General features: G+C 29.6%; 1 protein-coding gene across 1 annotated transcript in view; it reads left to right on the forward strand.

Moving 5' to 3' along the window:
* The window catches only part of trh (PAS domain-containing protein trachealess), a 421,208-nt gene that overhangs the window by 288,620 nt on the left and 108,584 nt on the right, over nt 1-24,004 (forward strand). Inside the window, exon 3 of the mRNA XM_075372093.1 lies at nt 22,130-22,368. Within this exon, the coding sequence (XP_075228208.1) occupies nt 22,130-22,368 (239 nt within the window). The remainder of the gene's footprint in view (nt 1-22,129; nt 22,369-24,004) is intronic.

The following is a 24,004-nucleotide window of genomic DNA, read 5'->3' on the forward strand; positions in this document are numbered from 1 at the left end:
GTACTATTCTAAAATAATATAAACGGCAAAATTTACTTAAATTTTGAAAACAGTAAAAGAAAATAAAAATCAAAAAAAGCTTTTTGGGGTTTTTTCCAAAATTAAATATGGTTCCCACCGGGTCTTTTCATATGCTCGTCTGTTTATTTCGGTTAATTAAATTTTAGACCGGAATGCGGTCTAGCCAGAAATTAGAAGAATAACAGAATTTTTTGGTCTAACCGGAAATCTAACGGATTTGGGCTCGGGTTTTTGTGTACAGAACGTGTTGTTAATTAGAATGACGATCTGGGAAGTAATTATGGATGTCATTTCTTACCGTAGATTTAGAAAAGCATCTTTTCTTTTTCTGTTTTAATATTTTCGTCGGTTTACCCGGATTCTGTCATTTGTTGCCTAACAATTTAAACGCAATTAAAATATCTGTTTATAACAATCTGATACGCTCTTGTTTTTAGTAATTATTTTTGTAGCACGTTCAATTCACCAGTTAAAATTAGAATTATTTGAACTGGCGCTGTTTAACTGCATTTACTTTCGGAAAAATCTTAATATACTGAATATTTTTACCTCAGTGTATTTTAAAAAGGATTTTTCCTTATAATTGTAAAATTTCTTTTACGCTATTACATAACTGTTACTGTTCGAAATTAGTTACAGATAATATAAATTTTAATAAACCGCTATGAAATTCTTACCTTATTTTTTAACGAATTTAACAAAATTTTTTATTTAACATTTTCACTGAAAGTTGCTTTTATAATAATCTGCATGGTAATGTGACACGCATATACATTTTAAATTATTACAGATAAAAAAAAGGTATTTTTTTTACAAGCGAGTTCGTAATAATACTTTACATTTTCATTAATGTACCTGCATTTACTTTTCTTTTTTTTCACGTTCTCTTAAAAGTTAAACCAAAAATTGTAAGGTATTTTTTTTTTTTAATTAATGAATCGCTTTGTTCGAAAAAAGGTGTTTCATATTTTTCATTTAAATGGACTTTTTCATCGTGTCCTTAAAGCAAAGTACGCTTTATGCTTCGTACATAAAGCAAACTACGGGTGTTATCAATTTTATAAGATATAATAAAATGTTACAAAATACTATCACCGGATCATTATGTTGTAAAATGATTCGGCAAGGTTAAATTTGCTTTAATTTTGGAAAAATCCGAAAAAAACATGTATTATGTATTATGAATTTCACAAGCTTCTAATAGGATTTTTCCATTACTTAATAATATTTAATAGCGATTACAATATTTTTATACATACGTATGAAAACATCTTGCTGATAATTTACCGAAACCAAATTGACTAACAAACACTTACCGATTCTTCTAGTGTGTGATCTCTAATCTCAGTACTATACGAGTTGTAATTTTTAACAGGAATAACTAATACTATTAAACTATTTTGCTGCTATCTACTTCGGCCAGGTTAAAAGTACTATTCTAAAATAATATAAACGGCAAAATTTACTTAAATTTTGAAAACAGTAAAAGAAAATAAAAATCAAAAAAAGCTTTTTGGGGTTTTTTCCAAAATTAAATATGGTTCCCACCGGGTCTTTTCATATGCTCGTCTGTTTATTTCGGTTAATTAAATTTTAGACCGGAATGCGGTCTAGCCAGAAATTAGAAGAATAACAGAATTTTTTGGTCTAACCGGAAATCTAACGGATTTGGGCTCAGGGTTTTGTGTACAGAACGTGTTGTTAATTAGAATGACGATCTGGGAAGTAATTATGGATGTCATTTCTTACCGTAGATTTAGAAAAGCATCTTTTCTTTTTCTGTTTTAATATTTTCGTCGGTTTACCCGGATTCTGTCATTTGTTGCCTAACAATTTACGCGCAATTAAAATATCTGTTTATAACAATCTGATACGCTCTTGTTTTTAATAACTATTTTTGTAGCATATTCAATTCACCAGTTAAAATTAGAATTATTTGAACTGGCGCTGTTTAACTGCATTTACTTTCGGAAAAATCTTAATATACTTAATATTTTTACTTCAGTGTATTTTAAAAAGGATTTTTCCTTATAATTGTAAAATTTCTTTTACGCTATTACATAACTGTTACTGTTCGAAATTAGTTACAGATAATATAAATTTTAGTAAACCGCTATGAAATTCTTACCTTATTTTTTAACGAATTTAACAAAATTTTTAATTTAACATTTTCACTGAAAGTTGCTTTTATAATAATCTGCATGGTAATGTGACACGCTTATACATTTTAAATTATTACACATGAAAAAAAGGTATTCTTTTTACAAGCGAGTTCGTAATAATACTTTACATTTTCATTAATGTACCTGCATTTACTTTTCTTTTTTTTCACGTTCTCTTAAAAGTTAAACCAAAAATTGTAAGGTATTTTTTTTTTTTAATTAATGAATCGCTTTGTTCGAAAAAAGGTGTTTCATATTTTTCATTTAAATGGACTTTTTCATCGTGTCCTTAAAGCAAAGTACGCTTTATGCTTCGTACATAAAGCAAACTACGGGTGTTATCAATTTTATAAGATATAATAAAATGTTACAAAATACTATCACCGGATCATTATGTTGTAAAATGATTCGGCAAGGTTAAATTTGCTTTAATTTTGGAAAAATCCGAAAAAAACATGTATTATGTATTATGAATTTCACAAGCTTCTAATAGGATTTTTCCATTACTTAATAATATTTAATAGCGATTACAATATTTTTATACATACGTATGAAAACATCTTGCTGATAATTTACCGAAACCAAATTGACTAACAAACACTTACCGATTCTTCTAGTGTGTGATCTCTAATCTCAGTACTATACGAGTTGTAATTTTTAACAGGAATAACTAATACTATTAAACTATTTTGCTGCTATCTACTTCGGCCAGGTTAAAAGTACTATTCTAAAATAATATAAACGGCAAAATTTACTTAAATTTTGAAAACAGTAAAAGAAAATAAAAATCAAAAAAAGCTTTTTGGGGTTTTTTCCAAAATTAAATATGGTTCCCACCGGGTCTTTTCATATGCTCGTCTGTTTATTTCGGTTAATTAAATTTTAGACCGGAATGCGGTCTAGCCAGAAATTAGAAGAATAACAGAATTTTTTGGTCTAACCGGAAATCTAACGGATTTGGGCTCGGGTTTTTGTGTACAGAACGTGTTGTTAATTAGAATGACGATCTGGGAAGTAATTATGGATGTCATTTCTTACCGTAGATTTAGAAAAGCATCTTTTCTTTTTCTGTTTTAATATTTTCGTCGGTTTACCCGGATTCTGTCATTTGTTGCCTAACAATTTAAACGCAATTAAAATATCTGTTTATAACAATCTGATACGCTCTTGTTTTTAGTAATTATTTTTGTAGCACGTTCAATTCACCAGTTAAAATTAGAATTATTTGAACTGGCGCTGTTTAACTGCATTTACTTTCGGAAAAATCTTAATATACTGAATATTTTTACCTCAGTGTATTTTAAAAAGGATTTTTCCTTATAATTGTAAAATTTCTTTTACGCTATTACATAACTGTTACTGTTCGAAATTAGTTACAGATAATATAAATTTTAATAAACCGCTATGAAATTCTTACCTTATTTTTTAACGAATTTAACAAAATTTTTTATTTAACATTTTCACTGAAAGTTGCTTTTATAATAATCTGCATGGTAATGTGACACGCATATACATTTTAAATTATTACAGATAAAAAAAAGGTATTTTTTTTACAAGCGAGTTCGTAATAATACTTTACATTTTCATTAATGTACCTGCATTTACTTTTCTTTTTTTTCACGTTCTCTTAAAAGTTAAACCAAAAATTGTAAGGTATTTTTTTTTTTTAATTAATGAATCGCTTTGTTCGAAAAAAGGTGTTTCATATTTTTCATTTAAATGGACTTTTTCATCGTGTCCTTAAAGCAAAGTACGCTTTATGCTTCGTACATAAAGCAAACTACGGGTGTTATCAATTTTATAAGATATAATAAAATGTTACAAAATACTATCACCGGATCATTATGTTGTAAAATGATTCGGCAAGGTTAAATTTGCTTTAATTTTGGAAAAATCCGAAAAAAACATGTATTATGTATTATGAATTTCACAAGCTTCTAATAGGATTTTTCCATTACTTAATAATATTTAATAGCGATTACAATATTTTTATACATACGTATGAAAACATCTTGCTGATAATTTACCGAAACCAAATTGACTAACAAACACTTACCGATTCTTCTAGTGTGTGATCTCTAATCTCAGTACTATACGAGTTGTAATTTTTAACAGGAATAACTAATACTATTAAACTATTTTGCTGCTATCTACTTCGGCCAGGTTAAAAGTACTATTCTAAAATAATATAAACGGCAAAATTTACTTAAATTTTGAAAACAGTAAAAGAAAATAAAAATCAAAAAAAGCTTTTTGGGGTTTTTTCCAAAATTAAATATGGTTCCCACCGGGTCTTTTCATATGCTCGTCTGTTTATTTCGGTTAATTAAATTTTAGACCGGAATGCGGTCTAGCCAGAAATTAGAAGAATAACAGAATTTTTTGGTCTAACCGGAAATCTAACGGATTTGGGCTCGGGTTTTTGTGTACAGAACGTGTTGTTAATTAGAATGACGATCTGGGAAGTAATTATGGATGTCATTTCTTACCGTAGATTTAGAAAAGCATCTTTTCTTTTTCTGTTTTAATATTTTCGTCGGTTTACCCGGATTCTGTCATTTGTTGCCTAACAATTTAAACGCAATTAAAATATCTGTTTATAACAATCTGATACGCTCTTGTTTTTAGTAATTATTTTTGTAGCACGTTCAATTCACCAGTTAAAATTAGAATTATTTGAACTGGCGCTGTTTAACTGCATTTACTTTCGGAAAAATCTTAATATACTGAATATTTTTACCTCAGTGTATTTTAAAAAGGATTTTTCCTTATAATTGTAAAATTTCTTTTACGCTATTACATAACTGTTACTGTTCGAAATTAGTTACAGATAATATAAATTTTAATAAACCGCTATGAAATTCTTACCTTATTTTTTAACGAATTTAACAAAATTTTTTATTTAACATTTTCACTGAAAGTTGCTTTTATAATAATCTGCATGGTAATGTGACACGCATATACATTTTAAATTATTACAGATAAAAAAAAGGTATTTTTTTTACAAGCGAGTTCGTAATAATACTTTACATTTTCATTAATGTACCTGCATTTACTTTTCTTTTTTTTCACGTTCTCTTAAAAGTTAAACCAAAAATTGTAAGGTATTTTTTTTTTTTAATTAATGAATCGCTTTGTTCGAAAAAAGGTGTTTCATATTTTTCATTTAAATGGACTTTTTCATCGTGTCCTTAAAGCAAAGTACGCTTTATGCTTCGTACATAAAGCAAACTACGGGTGTTATCAATTTTATAAGATATAATAAAATGTTACAAAATACTATCACCGGATCATTATGTTGTAAAATGATTCGGCAAGGTTAAATTTGCTTTAATTTTGGAAAAATCCGAAAAAAACATGTATTATGTATTATGAATTTCACAAGCTTCTAATAGGATTTTTCCATTACTTAATAATATTTAATAGCGATTACAATATTTTTATACATACGTATGAAAACATCTTGCTGATAATTTACCGAAACCAAATTGACTAACAAACACTTACCGATTCTTCTAGTGTGTGATCTCTAATCTCAGTACTATACGAGTTGTAATTTTTAACAGGAATAACTAATACTATTAAACTATTTTGCTGCTATCTACTTCGGCCAGGTTAAAAGTACTATTCTAAAATAATATAAACGGCAAAATTTACTTAAATTTTGAAAACAGTAAAAGAAAATAAAAATCAAAAAAAGCTTTTTGGGGTTTTTTCCAAAATTAAATATGGTTCCCACCGGGTCTTTTCATATGCTCGTCTGTTTATTTCGGTTAATTAAATTTTAGACCGGAATGCGGTCTAGCCAGAAATTAGAAGAATAACAGAATTTTTTGGTCTAACCGGAAATCTAACGGATTTGGGCTCAGGGTTTTGTGTACAGAACGTGTTGTTAATTAGAATGACGATCTGGGAAGTAATTATGGATGTCATTTCTTACCGTAGATTTAGAAAAGCATCTTTTCTTTTTCTGTTTTAATATTTTCGTCGGTTTACCCGGATTCTGTCATTTGTTGCCTAACAATTTACGCGCAATTAAAATATCTGTTTATAACAATCTGATACGCTCTTGTTTTTAATAACTATTTTTGTAGCATATTCAATTCACCAGTTAAAATTAGAATTATTTGAACTGGCGCTGTTTAACTGCATTTACTTTCGGAAAAATCTTAATATACTTAATATTTTTACTTCAGTGTATTTTAAAAAGGATTTTTCCTTATAATTGTAAAATTTCTTTTACGCTATTACATAACTGTTACTGTTCGAAATTAGTTACAGATAATATAAATTTTAGTAAACCGCTATGAAATTCTTACCTTATTTTTTAACGAATTTAACAAAATTTTTAATTTAACATTTTCACTGAAAGTTGCTTTTATAATAATCTGCATGGTAATGTGACACGCTTATACATTTTAAATTATTACACATGAAAAAAAGGTATTCTTTTTACAAGCGAGTTCGTAATAATACTTTACATTTTCATTAATGTACCTGCATTTACTTTTCTTTTTTTTCACGTTCTCTTAAAAGTTAAACCAAAAATTGTAAGGTATTTTTTTTTTTTAATTAATGAATCGCTTTGTTCGAAAAAAGGTGTTTCATATTTTTCATTTAAATGGACTTTTTCATCGTGTCCTTAAAGCAAAGTACGCTTTATGCTTCGTACATAAAGCAAACTACGGGTGTTATCAATTTTATAAGATATAATAAAATGTTACAAAATACTATCACCGGATCATTATGTTGTAAAATGATTCGGCAAGGTTAAATTTGCTTTAATTTTGGAAAAATCCGAAAAAAACATGTATTATGTATTATGAATTTCACAAGCTTCTAATAGGATTTTTCCATTACTTAATAATATTTAATAGCGATTACAATATTTTTATACATACGTATGAAAACATCTTGCTGATAATTTACCGAAACCAAATTGACTAACAAACACTTACCGATTCTTCTAGTGTGTGATCTCTAATCTCAGTACTATACGAGTTGTAATTTTTAACAGGAATAACTAATACTATTAAACTATTTTGCTGCTATCTACTTCGGCCAGGTTAAAAGTACTATTCTAAAATAATATAAACGGCAAAATTTACTTAAATTTTGAAAACAGTAAAAGAAAATAAAAATCAAAAAAAGCTTTTTGGGGTTTTTTCCAAAATTAAATATGGTTCCCACCGGGTCTTTTCATATGCTCGTCTGTTTATTTCGGTTAATTAAATTTTAGACCGGAATGCGGTCTAGCCAGAAATTAGAAGAATAACAGAATTTTTTGGTCTAACCGGAAATCTAACGGATTTGGGCTCGGGTTTTTGTGTACAGAACGTGTTGTTAATTAGAATGACGATCTGGGAAGTAATTATGGATGTCATTTCTTACCGTAGATTTAGAAAAGCATCTTTTCTTTTTCTGTTTTAATATTTTCGTCGGTTTACCCGGATTCTGTCATTTGTTGCCTAACAATTTAAACGCAATTAAAATATCTGTTTATAACAATCTGATACGCTCTTGTTTTTAGTAATTATTTTTGTAGCACGTTCAATTCACCAGTTAAAATTAGAATTATTTGAACTGGCGCTGTTTAACTGCATTTACTTTCGGAAAAATCTTAATATACTGAATATTTTTACCTCAGTGTATTTTAAAAAGGATTTTTCCTTATAATTGTAAAATTTCTTTTACGCTATTACATAACTGTTACTGTTCGAAATTAGTTACAGATAATATAAATTTTAATAAACCGCTATGAAATTCTTACCTTATTTTTTAACGAATTTAACAAAATTTTTTATTTAACATTTTCACTGAAAGTTGCTTTTATAATAATCTCCATGGTAATGTGACACGCATATACATTTTAAATTATTACAGATAAAAAAAAGGTATTTTTTTTACAAGCGAGTTCGTAATAATACTTTACATTTTCATTAATGTACCTGCATTTACTTTTCTTTTTTTTCACGTTCTCTTAAAAGTTAAACCAAAAATTGTAAGGTATTTTTTTTTTTTAATTAATGAATCGCTTTGTTCGAAAAAAGGTGTTTCATATTTTTCATTTAAATGGACTTTTTCATCGTGTCCTTAAAGCAAAGTACGCTTTATGCTTCGTACATAAAGCAAACTACGGGTGTTATCAATTTTATAAGATATAATAAAATGTTACAAAATACTATCACCGGATCATTATGTTGTAAAATGATTCGGCAAGGTTAAATTTGCTTTAATTTTGGAAAAATCCGAAAAAAACATGTATTATGTATTATGAATTTCACAAGCTTCTAATAGGATTTTTCCATTACTTAATAATATTTAATAGCGATTACAATATTTTTATACATACGTATGAAAACATCTTGCTGATAATTTACCGAAACCAAATTGACTAACAAACACTTACCGATTCTTCTAGTGTGTGATCTCTAATCTCAGTACTATACGAGTTGTAATTTTTAACAGGAATAACTAATACTATTAAACTATTTTGCTGCTATCTACTTCGGCCAGGTTAAAAGTACTATTCTAAAATAATATAAACGGCAAAATTTACTTAAATTTTGAAAACAGTAAAAGAAAATAAAAATCAAAAAAAGCTTTTTGGGGTTTTTTCCAAAATTAAATATGGTTCCCACCGGGTCTTTTCATATGCTCGTCTGTTTATTTCGGTTAATTAAATTTTAGACCGGAATGCGGTCTAGCCAGAAATTAGAAGAATAACAGAATTTTTTGGTCTAACCGGAAATCTAACGGATTTGGGCTCGGGTTTTTGTGTACAGAACGTGTTGTTAATTAGAATGACGATCTGGGAAGTAATTATGGATGTCATTTCTTACCGTAGATTTAGAAAAGCATCTTTTCTTTTTCTGTTTTAATATTTTCGTCGGTTTACCCGGATTCTGTCATTTGTTGCCTAACAATTTAAACGCAATTAAAATATCTGTTTATAACAATCTGATACGCTCTTGTTTTTAGTAATTATTTTTGTAGCACGTTCAATTCACCAGTTAAAATTAGAATTATTTGAACTGGCGCTGTTTAACTGCATTTACTTTCGGAAAAATCTTAATATACTGAATATTTTTACCTCAGTGTATTTTAAAAAGGATTTTTCCTTATAATTGTAAAATTTCTTTTACGCTATTACATAACTGTTACTGTTCGAAATTAGTTACAGATAATATAAATTTTAATAAACCGCTATGAAATTCTTACCTTATTTTTTAACGAATTTAACAAAATTTTTTATTTAACATTTTCACTGAAAGTTGCTTTTATAATAATCTGCATGGTAATGTGACACGCATATACATTTTAAATTATTACAGATAAAAAAAAGGTATTTTTTTTACAAGCGAGTTCGTAATAATACTTTACATTTTCATTAATGTACCTGCATTTACTTTTCTTTTTTTTCACGTTCTCTTAAAAGTTAAACCAAAAATTGTAAGGTATTTTTTTTTTTTAATTAATGAATCGCTTTGTTCGAAAAAAGGTGTTTCATATTTTTCATTTAAATGGACTTTTTCATCGTGTCCTTAAAGCAAAGTACGCTTTATGCTTCGTACATAAAGCAAACTACGGGTGTTATCAATTTTATAAGATATAATAAAATGTTACAAAATACTATCACCGGATCATTATGTTGTAAAATGATTCGGCAAGGTTAAATTTGCTTTAATTTTGGAAAAATCCGAAAAAAACATGTATTATGTATTATGAATTTCACAAGCTTCTAATAGGATTTTTCCATTACTTAATAATATTTAATAGCGATTACAATATTTTTATACATACGTATGAAAACATCTTGCTGATAATTTACCGAAACCAAATTGACTAACAAACACTTACCGATTCTTCTAGTGTGTGATCTCTAATCTCAGTACTATACGAGTTGTAATTTTTAACAGGAATAACTAATACTATTAAACTATTTTGCTGCTATCTACTTCGGCCAGGTTAAAAGTACTATTCTAAAATAATATAAACGGCAAAATTTACTTAAATTTTGAAAACAGTAAAAGAAAATAAAAATCAAAAAAAGCTTTTTGGGGTTTTTTCCAAAATTAAATATGGTTCCCACCGGGTCTTTTCATATGCTCGTCTGTTTATTTCGGTTAATTAAATTTTAGACCGGAATGCGGTCTAGCCAGAAATTAGAAGAATAACAGAATTTTTTGGTCTAACCGGAAATCTAACGGATTTGGGCTCGGGTTTTTGTGTACAGAACGTGTTGTTAATTAGAATGACGATCTGGGAAGTAATTATGGATGTCATTTCTTACCGTAGATTTAGAAAAGCATCTTTTCTTTTTCTGTTTTAATATTTTCGTCGGTTTACCCGGATTCTGTCATTTGTTGCCTAACAATTTAAACGCAATTAAAATATCTGTTTATAACAATCTGATACGCTCTTGTTTTTAGTAATTATTTTTGTAGCACGTTCAATTCACCAGTTAAAATTAGAATTATTTGAACTGGCGCTGTTTAACTGCATTTACTTTCGGAAAAATCTTAATATACTGAATATTTTTACCTCAGTGTATTTTAAAAAGGATTTTTCCTTATAATTGTAAAATTTCTTTTACGCTATTACATAACTGTTACTGTTCGAAATTAGTTACAGATAATATAAATTTTAATAAACCGCTATGAAATTCTTACCTTATTTTTTAACGAATTTAACAAAATTTTTTATTTAACATTTTCACTGAAAGTTGCTTTTATAATAATCTGCATGGTAATGTGACACGCATATACATTTTAAATTATTACAGATAAAAAAAAGGTATTTTTTTTACAAGCGAGTTCGTAATAATACTTTACATTTTCATTAATGTACCTGCATTTACTTTTCTTTTTTTTCACGTTCTCTTAAAAGTTAAACCAAAAATTGTAAGGTATTTTTTTTTTTTAATTAATGAATCGCTTTGTTCGAAAAAAGGTGTTTCATATTTTTCATTTAAATGGACTTTTTCATCGTGTCCTTAAAGCAAAGTACGCTTTATGCTTCGTACATAAAGCAAACTACGGGTGTTATCAATTTTATAAGATATAATAAAATGTTACAAAATACTATCACCGGATCATTATGTTGTAAAATGATTCGGCAAGGTTAAATTTGCTTTAATTTTGGAAAAATCCGAAAAAAACATGTATTATGTATTATGAATTTCACAAGCTTCTAATAGGATTTTTCCATTACTTAATAATATTTAATAGCGATTACAATATTTTTATACATACGTATGAAAACATCTTGCTGATAATTTACCGAAACCAAATTGACTAACAAACACTTACCGATTCTTCTAGTGTGTGATCTCTAATCTCAGTACTATACGAGTTGTAATTTTTAACAGGAATAACTAATACTATTAAACTATTTTGCTGCTATCTACTTCGGCCAGGTTAAAAGTACTATTCTAAAATAATATAAACGGCAAAATTTACTTAAATTTTGAAAACAGTAAAAGAAAATAAAAATCAAAAAAAGCTTTTTGGGGTTTTTTCCAAAATTAAATATGGTTCCCACCGGGTCTTTTCATATGCTCGTCTGTTTATTTCGGTTAATTAAATTTTAGACCGGAATGCGGTCTAGCCAGAAATTAGAAGAATAACAGAATTTTTTGGTCTAACCGGAAATCTAACGGATTTGGGCTCGGGTTTTTGTGTACAGAACGTGTTGTTAATTAGAATGACGATCTGGGAAGTAATTATGGATGTCATTTCTTACCGTAGATTTAGAAAAGCATCTTTTCTTTTTCTGTTTTAATATTTTCGTCGGTTTACCCGGATTCTGTCATTTGTTGCCTAACAATTTAAACGCAATTAAAATATCTGTTTATAACAATCTGATACGCTCTTGTTTTTAGTAATTATTTTTGTAGCACGTTCAATTCACCAGTTAAAATTAGAATTATTTGAACTGGCGCTGTTTAACTGCATTTACTTTCGGAAAAATCTTAATATACTGAATATTTTTACCTCAGTGTATTTTAAAAAGGATTTTTCCTTATAATTGTAAAATTTCTTTTACGCTATTACATAACTGTTACTGTTCGAAATTAGTTACAGATAATATAAATTTTAATAAACCGCTATGAAATTCTTACCTTATTTTTTAACGAATTTAACAAAATTTTTTATTTAACATTTTCACTGAAAGTTGCTTTTATAATAATCTGCATGGTAATGTGACACGCATATACATTTTAAATTATTACAGATAAAAAAAAGGTATTTTTTTTACAAGCGAGTTCGTAATAATACTTTACATTTTCATTAATGTACCTGCATTTACTTTTCTTTTTTTTCACGTTCTCTTAAAAGTTAAACCAAAAATTGTAAGGTATTTTTTTTTTTTAATTAATGAATCGCTTTGTTCGAAAAAAGGTGTTTCATATTTTTCATTTAAATGGACTTTTTCATCGTGTCCTTAAAGCAAAGTACGCTTTATGCTTCGTACATAAAGCAAACTACGGGTGTTATCAATTTTATAAGATATAATAAAATGTTACAAAATACTATCACCGGATCATTATGTTGTAAAATGATTCGGCAAGGTTAAATTTGCTTTAATTTTGGAAAAATCCGAAAAAAACATGTATTATGTATTATGAATTTCACAAGCTTCTAATAGGATTTTTCCATTACTTAATAATATTTAATAGCGATTACAATATTTTTATACATACGTATGAAAACATCTTGCTGATAATTTACCGAAACCAAATTGACTAACAAACACTTACCGATTCTTCTAGTGTGTGATCTCTAATCTCAGTACTATACGAGTTGTAATTTTTAACAGGAATAACTAATACTATTAAACTATTTTGCTGCTATCTACTTCGGCCAGGTTAAAAGTACTATTCTAAAATAATATAAACGGCAAAATTTACTTAAATTTTGAAAACAGTAAAAGAAAATAAAAATCAAAAAAAGCTTTTTGGGGTTTTTTCCAAAATTAAATATGGTTCCCACCGGGTCTTTTCATATGCTCGTCTGTTTATTTCGGTTAATTAAATTTTAGACCGGAATGCGGTCTAGCCAGAAATTAGAAGAATAACAGAATTTTTTGGTCTAACCGGAAATCTAACGGATTTGGGCTCGGGTTTTTGTGTACAGAACGTGTTGTTAATTAGAATGACGATCTGGGAAGTAATTATGGATGTCATTTCTTACCGTAGATTTAGAAAAGCATCTTTTCTTTTTCTGTTTTAATATTTTCGTCGGTTTACCCGGATTCTGTCATTTGTTGCCTAACAATTTAAACGCAATTAAAATATCTGTTTATAACAATCTGATACGCTCTTGTTTTTAATAACTATTTTTGTAGCACGTTCAATTCACCAGTTAAAATTAGAATTATTTGAACTGGCGCTGTTTAACTGCATTTACTTTCGGAAAAATCTTAATATACTGAATATTTTTACTTCAGTGTATTTTAAAAAGGATTTTTCCTTATAATTGTAAAATTTCTTTTACGCTATTACATAACTGTTACTGTTCGAAATTAGTTACAGATAATATAAATTTTAATAAACCGCTATGAAATTCTTACCTTATTTTTTAACGAATTTAACAAAATTTTTAATTTAACATTTTCACTGAAAGTTGCTTTTATAATAATCTGCATCGTAATGTGACACGCTTATACATTTTAAATTATTACAGATGAAAAAAAGGTATTTTTTTTACAAGCGAGTTCGTAATAATACTTTACATTTTCATTAATGTACCTGCATTTACTTTTCTTTTTTTTCACGTTCTCTTAAAAGTTAAACCAAAAATTGTAAGGTATTTTTTTTTTTAAATTAATGAATCGCTTTGTTCGAAAAAAGATGTTTAATATTTTTCATTTAAATGGACTTTTTCGTCGTGTCCTTAAAGCAAAGTACGCTTTATGCTTCGTACATAAGCAAACTACGGGTATTATCAATTTTATAAGATATAATAAAATGTTACAAAATACTATCACCGAATCATTATGTTGTAAAATGATTCGGCAAGGTTAAATTTGCTTTAATTTTGGAAAAATCCGAAAAAACATGTATTATGAATTTCACAAGCTTCTAATAGGATTTTTCCATTACTTAATAATATTTAATAGCGATTACAATATTTTTATACATACGTATGAAAACATCTTGCTGATATTTTACCGAAACCAAATTGACTAACAAACACTTACCGATTCTTCTAGTGTGTGATCGCTAATCTCAGTACTATACGAGTTGTAATTTTTAACAGGAATAACTAATACTATTAAACTCTTTTGCTGCTATCTACTTCGGCCAGGTTAAAAGTACTATTCTAAAATAATATAAACGGCAAAATTTACTTAAATTTTGAAAACAGTAAAAGAAAATAAAAATCAAAAAAAGCTTTTTGGGTTTTTTTTCCAAAATTAAATATAGTTCCCACCGGGTCTTTTCATATGCTCGTCTGTTTATTTCGGTTAATTAAATTTTAGACCGGAATGCGGTCTAGCCAGAAATTAGAAGAATAACAGAATTTTTTGGTCTAACCGGAAATCTAACGGATTTGGGCTCAGGGTTTTGTGTACAGAACGTGTTGTTAATTTGAATCTAACAGAATGACGATCTGGGAAGTAATTATGGATGTCATTTCTTACCGTAGATTTAGAAAAGCATCTTTTCTTTTTCTGTTTTAATATTTTCGTCGGTTTACCCGGATTCTGTCATTTGTTGCCTAACAATTTACGCGCAATTAAAATATCTGTTTATAACAATCTGATACGCTCTTGTTTTTAATAACTATTTTTGTAGCATATTCAATTCACCAGTTAAAATTAGAATTATTTGAACTGGCGCTGTTTAACTGCATTTACTTTCGGAAAAATCTTAATATACTTAATATTTTTACTTCAGTGTATTTTAAAAAGGATTTTTCCTTATAATTGTAAAATTTCTTTTACGCTATTACATAACTGTTACTGTTCGAAATTAGTTACAGATAATATAAATTTTAGTAAACCGCTATGAAATTCTTACCTTATTTTTTAACGAATTTAACAAAATTTTTAATTTAACATTTTCACTGAAAGTTGCTTTTATAATAATCTGCATGGTAATGTGACACGCTTATACATTTTAAATTATTACACATGAAAAAAAGGTATTCTTTTTACAAGCGAGTTCGTAATAATACTTTACATTTTCATTAATGTACCTGCATTTACTTTTCTTTTTTTTCACGTTCTCTTAAAAGTTAAACCAAAAATTGTAAGCAATTTTTTTTTTAAATTAATGAATCGCTTTGTTCGAAAAAAGATGTTTAATATTTTTCATTTAAATGGACTTTTTCGTCGTGTCCTTAAAGCAAAGTACGCTTTATGCTTCGTACATAAAGCAAACTACGGGTATTATCAATTTTATAAGATATAATAAAATGTTACAAAATACTATCACCGAATCATTATGTTGTAAAATGATTCGGCAAGGTTAAATTTGCTTTAATTTTGGAAAAATCCGAAAAAAACATGTATTATGAATTTCACAAGCTTCTAATAGGATTTTTCCATTACTTAATAATATTTAATAGCGATTACAATATTTTTATACATACGTATTAAAACATCTTGCTGATATTTACCGAAACCAAATTGACTAACAAACACTTACCGATTCTTCTAGTGTGTGATCTCTAATGTCAGTACTATACGAGTTGTAATTTTTAACAGGAATAACTAATTACTATTAAACTATTTTGCTGCTATCTACTTCGGCCAGGTTAAAAGTACTATTCTAAAATAATATAAACGGCAAAATTTACTTAAATTTTGAAAACAGTAAAAGAAAATAAAAATCAAAAAAAGCTTTTTGGGGTTTTTTTCCAAAATTAAATATGGTTCCCACCGGGTCTTTTCATATGCTCATCTGTTTATTTCGGTTAATTAAATTTGTTTGTTAATTTTTTCTTATAAATATAGATGTTAGACGTAATGAAAACATAAAGAAAGGAAACGACCGCTACCAGTATCCGGTGTAATAAACCATCCTATTTTGCATTTTTCTCTTATTCTCATCGTGCAGAAGTTCCGATTTCCCAATTTAATTCTGGTTTTTAAGTAAAAATATTTCAAATATGCATCTTTTTGCCTCAATTTTATAATGCTAGCTTAAAATGCGATCGATGGTGTAAACTAATACCTCGTATCGGAATTTTATAAGTAAGAGATTATACACACGAGTTTCTTTATAAAAATTAAATCGCCACAATGCTCTGGTAATACGTCGCATTTGTAAAAATATTTATCGAACAGAGTTTGTTTGCCGTTGTTATTTTGCATCAACGTACACGTTATTTTGCTTACTGCGATTATTCATATCTGGTAAAGCAGAAAAAATATTATTGTCTGTCTGCACTATATGGTGTTAGCTTGTAAGAACACGATACCGCTGTTAGTTTTTAATTTAGGTGAAAGAATTAGAACTGGTTGCTTGCTGTATGCGTACAATATTTTTACATATCTAACCCAGATCACGTAAAGATTGAAGTGGTCTCCCGTTGTCTTTATCGCCGATCCAAACATAAGGTGGTTCTATTATCGGCGTTACAAGCCCCCCGTTGGAATACAGGTGTTATTGAGCTATACAAATAAGATTTGTTTGGCTGATGTATCCCTTATATTTTCATTAAAATATGCATAATTCAGGTACGAAGTGATACGTACGTGTTTCTCACAAATCGATCGTTCATTAAATATATATTATTTAAATTTAAGTAAAGACTTCAAGGATTTTGGCCGCTTTGTTAATATCGCTTAAATTGCCAGTCAAAATCTTCGAATTAGAACCGCAGTCGTAAAACAATCAAGATGAATGTGTCGAACCGTTTTTCGACGGTTATCCTCAGGCAAAATCGTAACATCACCGGATAACGTGAGAAAACCATTATTTATTAACCCGGTTGTGCCTGAACTCAAACGATAATGCCGATGAATTTTCGTAAGCTCCTCTTAATTCTTCGACGAAATCTTTTTTAAATCTTAAAAAAATTTCATTGCCGAAACAAACTAGTTTATTTTTTCATCTTTCAATGAAATTTCAAAAAATTCTTAAAGTTTTAAAATATAAAAATTCAAAAATTTAAAAAAATGAATTTCTTTCAAACACGAATTTTTTTGTCACGGCCTTCGTTTAGATTTCACCTTCCTTACTGCAATTTTAGCCGTCTCGGCTTTTAATCCGGAACGTTTCCTTCGTCGGACCTGGCGTTCTCGTTAATCAATCTTCGTTTATTCCCGCACACAATTTAAAGGTTTTGTGCCGGATCGATAAAAAAATATCCTGGACCACTTCTACGCCGTAACAGATGTCAGTAAATAAGTAGAAAAATTAGTAAAGATTTAGAATAAATAGTAATTATACCAAAATAAAGAGCCAGAATCGTGCGTATATACTGACTAAATACGAGTACATCTTTCATCGTTAAGTCTTTTTCGTCGCTCTGATCCTCCCGTCCGATCAGGAGAAAATGCGCCTACTCTGGATTTATTACCGGTAGGTAATAAATCGTTTGAGCACGAAATAGTTATTTTGATATACGTACGCCTAATTTTTAGAAAATTTTGGGATTTTTTTTTTGTTTTTATATTAATCGCGTGATGTTTGTTTTTATTAATCGCAAACCGGTTTCGTATTACGCACGAACAAATTCAAATTCGACGTACGGGTAGTAACAATCGCTTTTGCTTCAGTATCAGCCGCTAGCAGTACGAAAAGAGGCAAACTGAAAACTGCTAAGAACGTTCGGTCGATGCGGATTGTTCGCACTCCAGGGACCGTGATAACTCCCTCCGCATTCTCCTATCTTTGTTATCGATAAGAAGTACAACATAAACTTACTATTTCAATCGCCTACTTTACGTACCCTATTCTTCGTCCTATTTCACCCTTCTCTCTATACTAAGGACACTTCTACGGACATTTCCTACGACCGATGCGAATATTAAACGTTCTGTTGCTGCCGCTCCTCTTCCGCAATAACAACAATCAGACTCTACTTATATTAAGCGTATCCTGTACAAGAAAGAACAGCAATGGCCTGAGAATTATTCCCTTTGTCAAAGGCTGAGAATACTACTTTGCTTTATTTAAATCGGTTCCCAACGCGAGCGCGTGGACGTTTAATGTCGTTTTTTTTAATACGTCACGAGAAGCTTTTAAGGTTATTTTGTAGTCGTACATTCTGATAGTCGAGTTACTATTCTGACTACCCCCTTCTATACTAATCGCTAAAAATCAAGTTTAATAAATTAATTGCCGTTAATATAAAAAAGATTCGGACTTTTCACTTCCACGCGATTACGTGGGTATCGGGCAACAGGAGCATCTCTGTCTTTCATCCGGAAGGCGGTAGGTTCGAATCCTTTCTTGCACGGTGTTATTTATAGGCTAAAAAGTTATCTGTAAGTCGTACGGTTAGCCTGCAGTCGCAAAATTACGGCGAACGGATCTGTAATACTTCTGAATGCAACGAGTGTCGTAAACGCTATCTTCGTCGCGGTAAAGAACGAATCTTTTCAGATTTCTTTTTCCCTATTGCAATTGGGTTTTTTCTTTAAATATGTTGTTTGTATGTAACTTTCCTTCTCAATTTTTTATTATTAAACGAGTAAATTATAGAATTAAAAATCACCTTTTCCCCGTACGAAATAAAAATATCAAAAATATTATCTTTTCGATGTTGCTCTATCACGTATAACTAGAGATTTAACTCCTGTTTGTATCTCTTTTAGTACGCACACATTCACTGTATAATTACATAAAATTTAACGAAACAGGGTTACGCATAAACAGTGTGCGGCTAGGGTTCGTTAATGTTTGTGTATATATATATAATCCTAATTCGGTATACAAAAGTTTATATTGTCTACAGAATAGAAGTCACGTCTTAAGCATACAGCGGTTTAAGCAAATTGTAGTTGCATTTAAATAGACTATTGTACGGCGGTAAGACGTGTGGTGGGTGGCGGTTTCGTGGGAGGGGAAACCGCTTTAAGATACAGTTGGATTGATTTAATTAACAATTTGTACAGTGACAAAATAGTCCTGGTGAATACAAAATACGGTTGCGGTTTATTTTGTCTTTATATTAATAATGTACATTAAACTACAATGAATTTTTATCGCTTTTTTTGTTAATACAACGATTAAGTTCGTAGACGGGTAATTAGATTTCGTTTCGTATATTTTTTTTTATAAATATAAACCCTAAAAATCCGGTTGAGTCATCGGAAATTTTGAACGAACCTTAACTCAACGGTTACTAAGAACTGTTTTACGCATAGATTTATTTTTGATCGTTGCAGCCGAGAATCTGTATACTTTCGTACAGTTTTCAATCGATAAAAGAAATAGATTTATTCGCAAAGTACTGAATCTTAGTTTTTATTGATAATTCCTAAAAGTATTATAATTGCATTTTTCTCATCTTAAATATTTACATAAATATGTTAACAGAGGGACGTAAAAATCACGTTCACGGAGTGAAAAAAAAATATGAAGATTTTCGTTGAGGACGTGTAAAAATTCATACTAAAACGTCGAATATTAAACAAACTGTAGCCTAAGATCGACTTTACAAATAATTTGATTTACACAAATGTTTTATATTATATTCAGTGCCAGAGTTGTAGAGCGAATCCGTCGGCCGACTTAAGTTTTGTTTAAGCCGTAGACCAGTATAAGGTCGTTTTACAAAAGCTCTTGCTTTCTAGTTACGTAAGGGTAATGTGCGCGTGCGCAAGTTTACAATAAGTATACGATAAATAAAAAGGTATTTACGTTCAGAATTCTTTGTTATTGAAAACGGTCACAAATACAAGTGAACAAGATTTCTCTTTTCTTTTCCTCGGAACCCTCCTGAGGGGTCGGAACGTTTAATTTCTCCGATGGTCGTTTAGCAGCTGGCTTATCCTAAACTCTAGCCGGACTAAGGCTAATCATAAGCGATCTCCTTCTCTCCCACTGTTCTCCGCCTCTACTACAGATGCACTTTTCACTTTTATATGTCCCTGGGGAGCGACAATACCGCCAAACTGCCTCTATTTTCGTAGATCGGTGACCAGTGATTTTAATAAAAAAAAGAAAAAGAAAAAGACTTTTTCTTATCTGTTAAAGTTAGATCTCCACTAAATAAATCATTTAAAATGTATACTGATCTTTCAATTTATTACAGAAAAGATTCCGATATTCATATTAGGTAAACAAAAGTCTAATTAGTTACTCTTCTTATGTGCGACTTGACCTAAGATGAAGGTAGCTTGTTTTTCTACTTTTCTCTATCCGCTGTATTCCTGTACATTCATTGAATATTTTTCCTACTTTCACGACCGGTCCTTGCAAAATAAATATTTCAACAGTAACATCATCGAAAATCCACTCGTTTGAAGGTGTGTACACAAAAACAAAAAAATAATTATTAAAAACGCTTTTTAGAGATTAGAATTTCAACGCGAAATCGATTTTAGGTTTATCGTTCGGAACGGTCGAGAAACAAATCTATATCTTATCGGTTAAACTGTTCAAAACGTGAAATCAAGATGATAAAATTGTTTTAAGTAATAACATTTTTAATCTAGAAATTTATATAAATAGAAATATTACTCGGACATAGAATATTTAATTACACGAGGGTGGGATTAAATATTAAATTGTTTAAGCTGTAATTATTCTTCTTTGCTACTTTATAGTAGGATGTGCAGAACATACCATTGTTCGTAAAAAAAGTTAAAATACGCACGCACGCACGCACGCAAGGAGAGAGAGTGAGCAGGAGCGAATGACGTAACGAGAAATAATATAAAATAATTTATGTATCTTCCATATGTATATATTTATGTTCCTTCTACTTACGTAATGTATCGCTGAAAAGTTACTTAAGTAACAGCCTATATGTAGATTACATTATAAAAATGTAAATGTCAAATTTAAAATTTAAATCGTACATTCCCTTTAAATATTAATGTTAACAATAAATCGTTAAAATAATGTCTGTAAACAGTTTTTAACAGCATAAACGGCGCTATCAATATTTTTATACAGAAAATTTCACTGTCGTTTAAGAGGGATTTATTGCGTAACATTTCAAGGCGTAAAATATTAAATTTTATCCTTCGGAATACGGAGTCGATTATAAAATGTTTTATCGTTCATTCAATTTTACATTAGCCGAAAAAAAAGAACGAAACTTTTAAAACTTACAAAAAACGTTACTTGCAAACAGAAACACGGAATGGAAAATAAATTCGTTGATCGTTATCAATTTTGTTCGTTGTATAAATTTATTTACAGAGCGGAAAGCTTTTCAATACTTTAATCGATCGCTGAATAACTTAAGGCTTGTTTACCTACTACAATGATTCATTGCGTAATAAACAGTAGTGTTGTCAAGAAGTGTGGTTCTTAAATTTCAAATAAAAGCTTCTGCGTTAAGATTTTTTATCAGTTTCTATTACGGATTAACACGAATGAATATTCACTACACTTTACTTAAATATCGTAGATATGGAGAGGGAGCTTTTTTATGAAACCGGTAGAAGATACGCATAATTTTACTTTCTAAAAAGTTCTACGTGCCAAAAACTTTTTTTATTAGTATAAATAAGGGTACCTATATAAATAAGGGTATAAACATCGCGTTTTAGCGTGCGAAATAGAAGTTTGTTGTGTACTGACGGAGTCGTATACTTACGATGGAATGTCAAAAAGGAATATCTGATGAACAGTAAAATGCCAGTAATATTGCCAAAACATTACATTATTGATACCGCAGATTCACGAGTAAGCGGCCGTAAAAAATACTTCAATTTTACCATAAATGACGATTAAAACGTTTTATATTCTTTTAACATCGTAAATCTATTTTTCTTACCGACAATAATATATATTTTTTTTTATTTTACAGTATCTTGGAACTACGAAAGGAGAAAAGTAGAGACGCAGCAAGATCCAGAAGAGGGAAAGAAAATTTCGAATTTTACGAACTGGCGAAAATGTTGCCTTTGCCGGCAGCTATCACCTCTCAGCTGGATAAAGCATCCATTATCCGGCTTACCATTTCCTACCTCAAACTGCGTGACTTTTCCGGACACGGTGATCCGCCTTGGAGTAGAGATGGACCAGTTCCGAATAAGACTGTTAAAGGTAAACTATAATTGCAGATAGCTTTTTTTATTTGAAAGTAATATTCGAGTAATAACACGCACGCACATCTGCATGCGTAATAATATTCTACAGTATAATATTTATTTTTCGTCCGACGACTATAATGATCCCGGCAACAAAAAACAAGCTTATTTTAATCGTTTGAATGTTAGAACTATTAGAATGGAATAAAATGCCCTCCTCCCCTTTATTTAATTTTCTCAATTAATGAAAATTTATGTCGGAATCTGTGCAGATGATTAGCACGCCAAGGTTGATAATTTCGAGACTCGGCCGAAAATACGAATGTTATCAACACAATGTTATCTTATCAATACAATATTAAGTTTCACGTATGCGATATCAATGCTAATCGATTACACATAACGTAGGCCTCTAACAAAATAAACCTAAAGAATAAATACGCATTTTCAAAAAACAGTCGTTTAAATATAAGTACGTATGTACAGTGTAATGCATTTCGTAATGAAGCAGCGATTATAGTGCGTGAAAATAAAAATCCATTTCTCAGAAAAATTCATAACAGAGTAGTCAAGTGAGTTTGAAATTAAGGTTTTAAAATTCAAAATTCAATTACCCGAAATCGTTACCCGGGTCCGCGAGCTAGTTTTAACGTACGGCAATTACCTAAGGATTACACACACGACAGCTTTACTGGACGGTGCAGTATGAGGAATTGTGCGTTAATCTACTATTTATCTAGTACGCTTCGAACGCATACAACAACTAACGTCTTCATAGAGTCTCTCACCGTCGACTTCAAAGATGACATTAAATTTAATACAAATTTCAGCATATTATGCCCGGCCAGATATTGCTTCAGCAGTTAACAAAAAACTTCTTCAGTATCAGTTATGTTAAACTTGACTTAGGTGTCCGTTGTTTTTTTTGTGTTTCGACAGATCATTCCAAGAAACAACAGTTCTTTCTTCAAGAATAATCGAGATCCTATGCCAGACTTAGTAGAGAAAGAAAGAGAAGACATGCTACACATTTAAGCGTTTCAAGCTCTCTAGAACGATAGCGATTTTCATCTCTACAAATTACACGTTCTATTCACCGCAAGGATTAGACTGTATAGAGAATTATAGTTGTAAAAAAACTTGAAATCCCGCATCTTTAGTGACGTCATCGGTAACTATTTGCGGATTAAACATCATCGTATTATGTATTTTAGCTTTTACAAAGCATTTTGCAATTTTTTTACCGTACATGTCAATATTATTAATATACAACGAGCCTGTAATGATAGCCATCGATGCAAGAGTGTGAAGTAAGCTACGACGCGAGACTCTTAATGGGAGTTATACAGAGATGCGTACCGTATTTTTTCTACGGTTGAGAAAATATTGGGTTTGATTTAAATCAACGATAGGATACATTGTTTACGGAATTTTTTTTTAACATTTAAAAAATAGAAAACGTTACACATTTCTGTGAAGATAAGTTCGGCGTTTAAGGCATTTCTTCCGCAGGACATAATTAAAAGGATAAACGGTGCAATATAGAAATAAAATTTCCTATCTGTATACTTTAAAATTAAATTCTTCTTGTTCACTGCTAAATCGGCTTAAAAACAAAGTAAAAAAACAGTAAAAACATTTAATACCCCGCT

The sequence above is a fragment of the Lycorma delicatula genome, chromosome 7 (assembly GCF_047948215.1).
Source record: "Lycorma delicatula isolate Av1 chromosome 7, ASM4794821v1, whole genome shotgun sequence".
Taxonomy (NCBI): domain Eukaryota; kingdom Metazoa; phylum Arthropoda; class Insecta; order Hemiptera; family Fulgoridae; genus Lycorma; species Lycorma delicatula.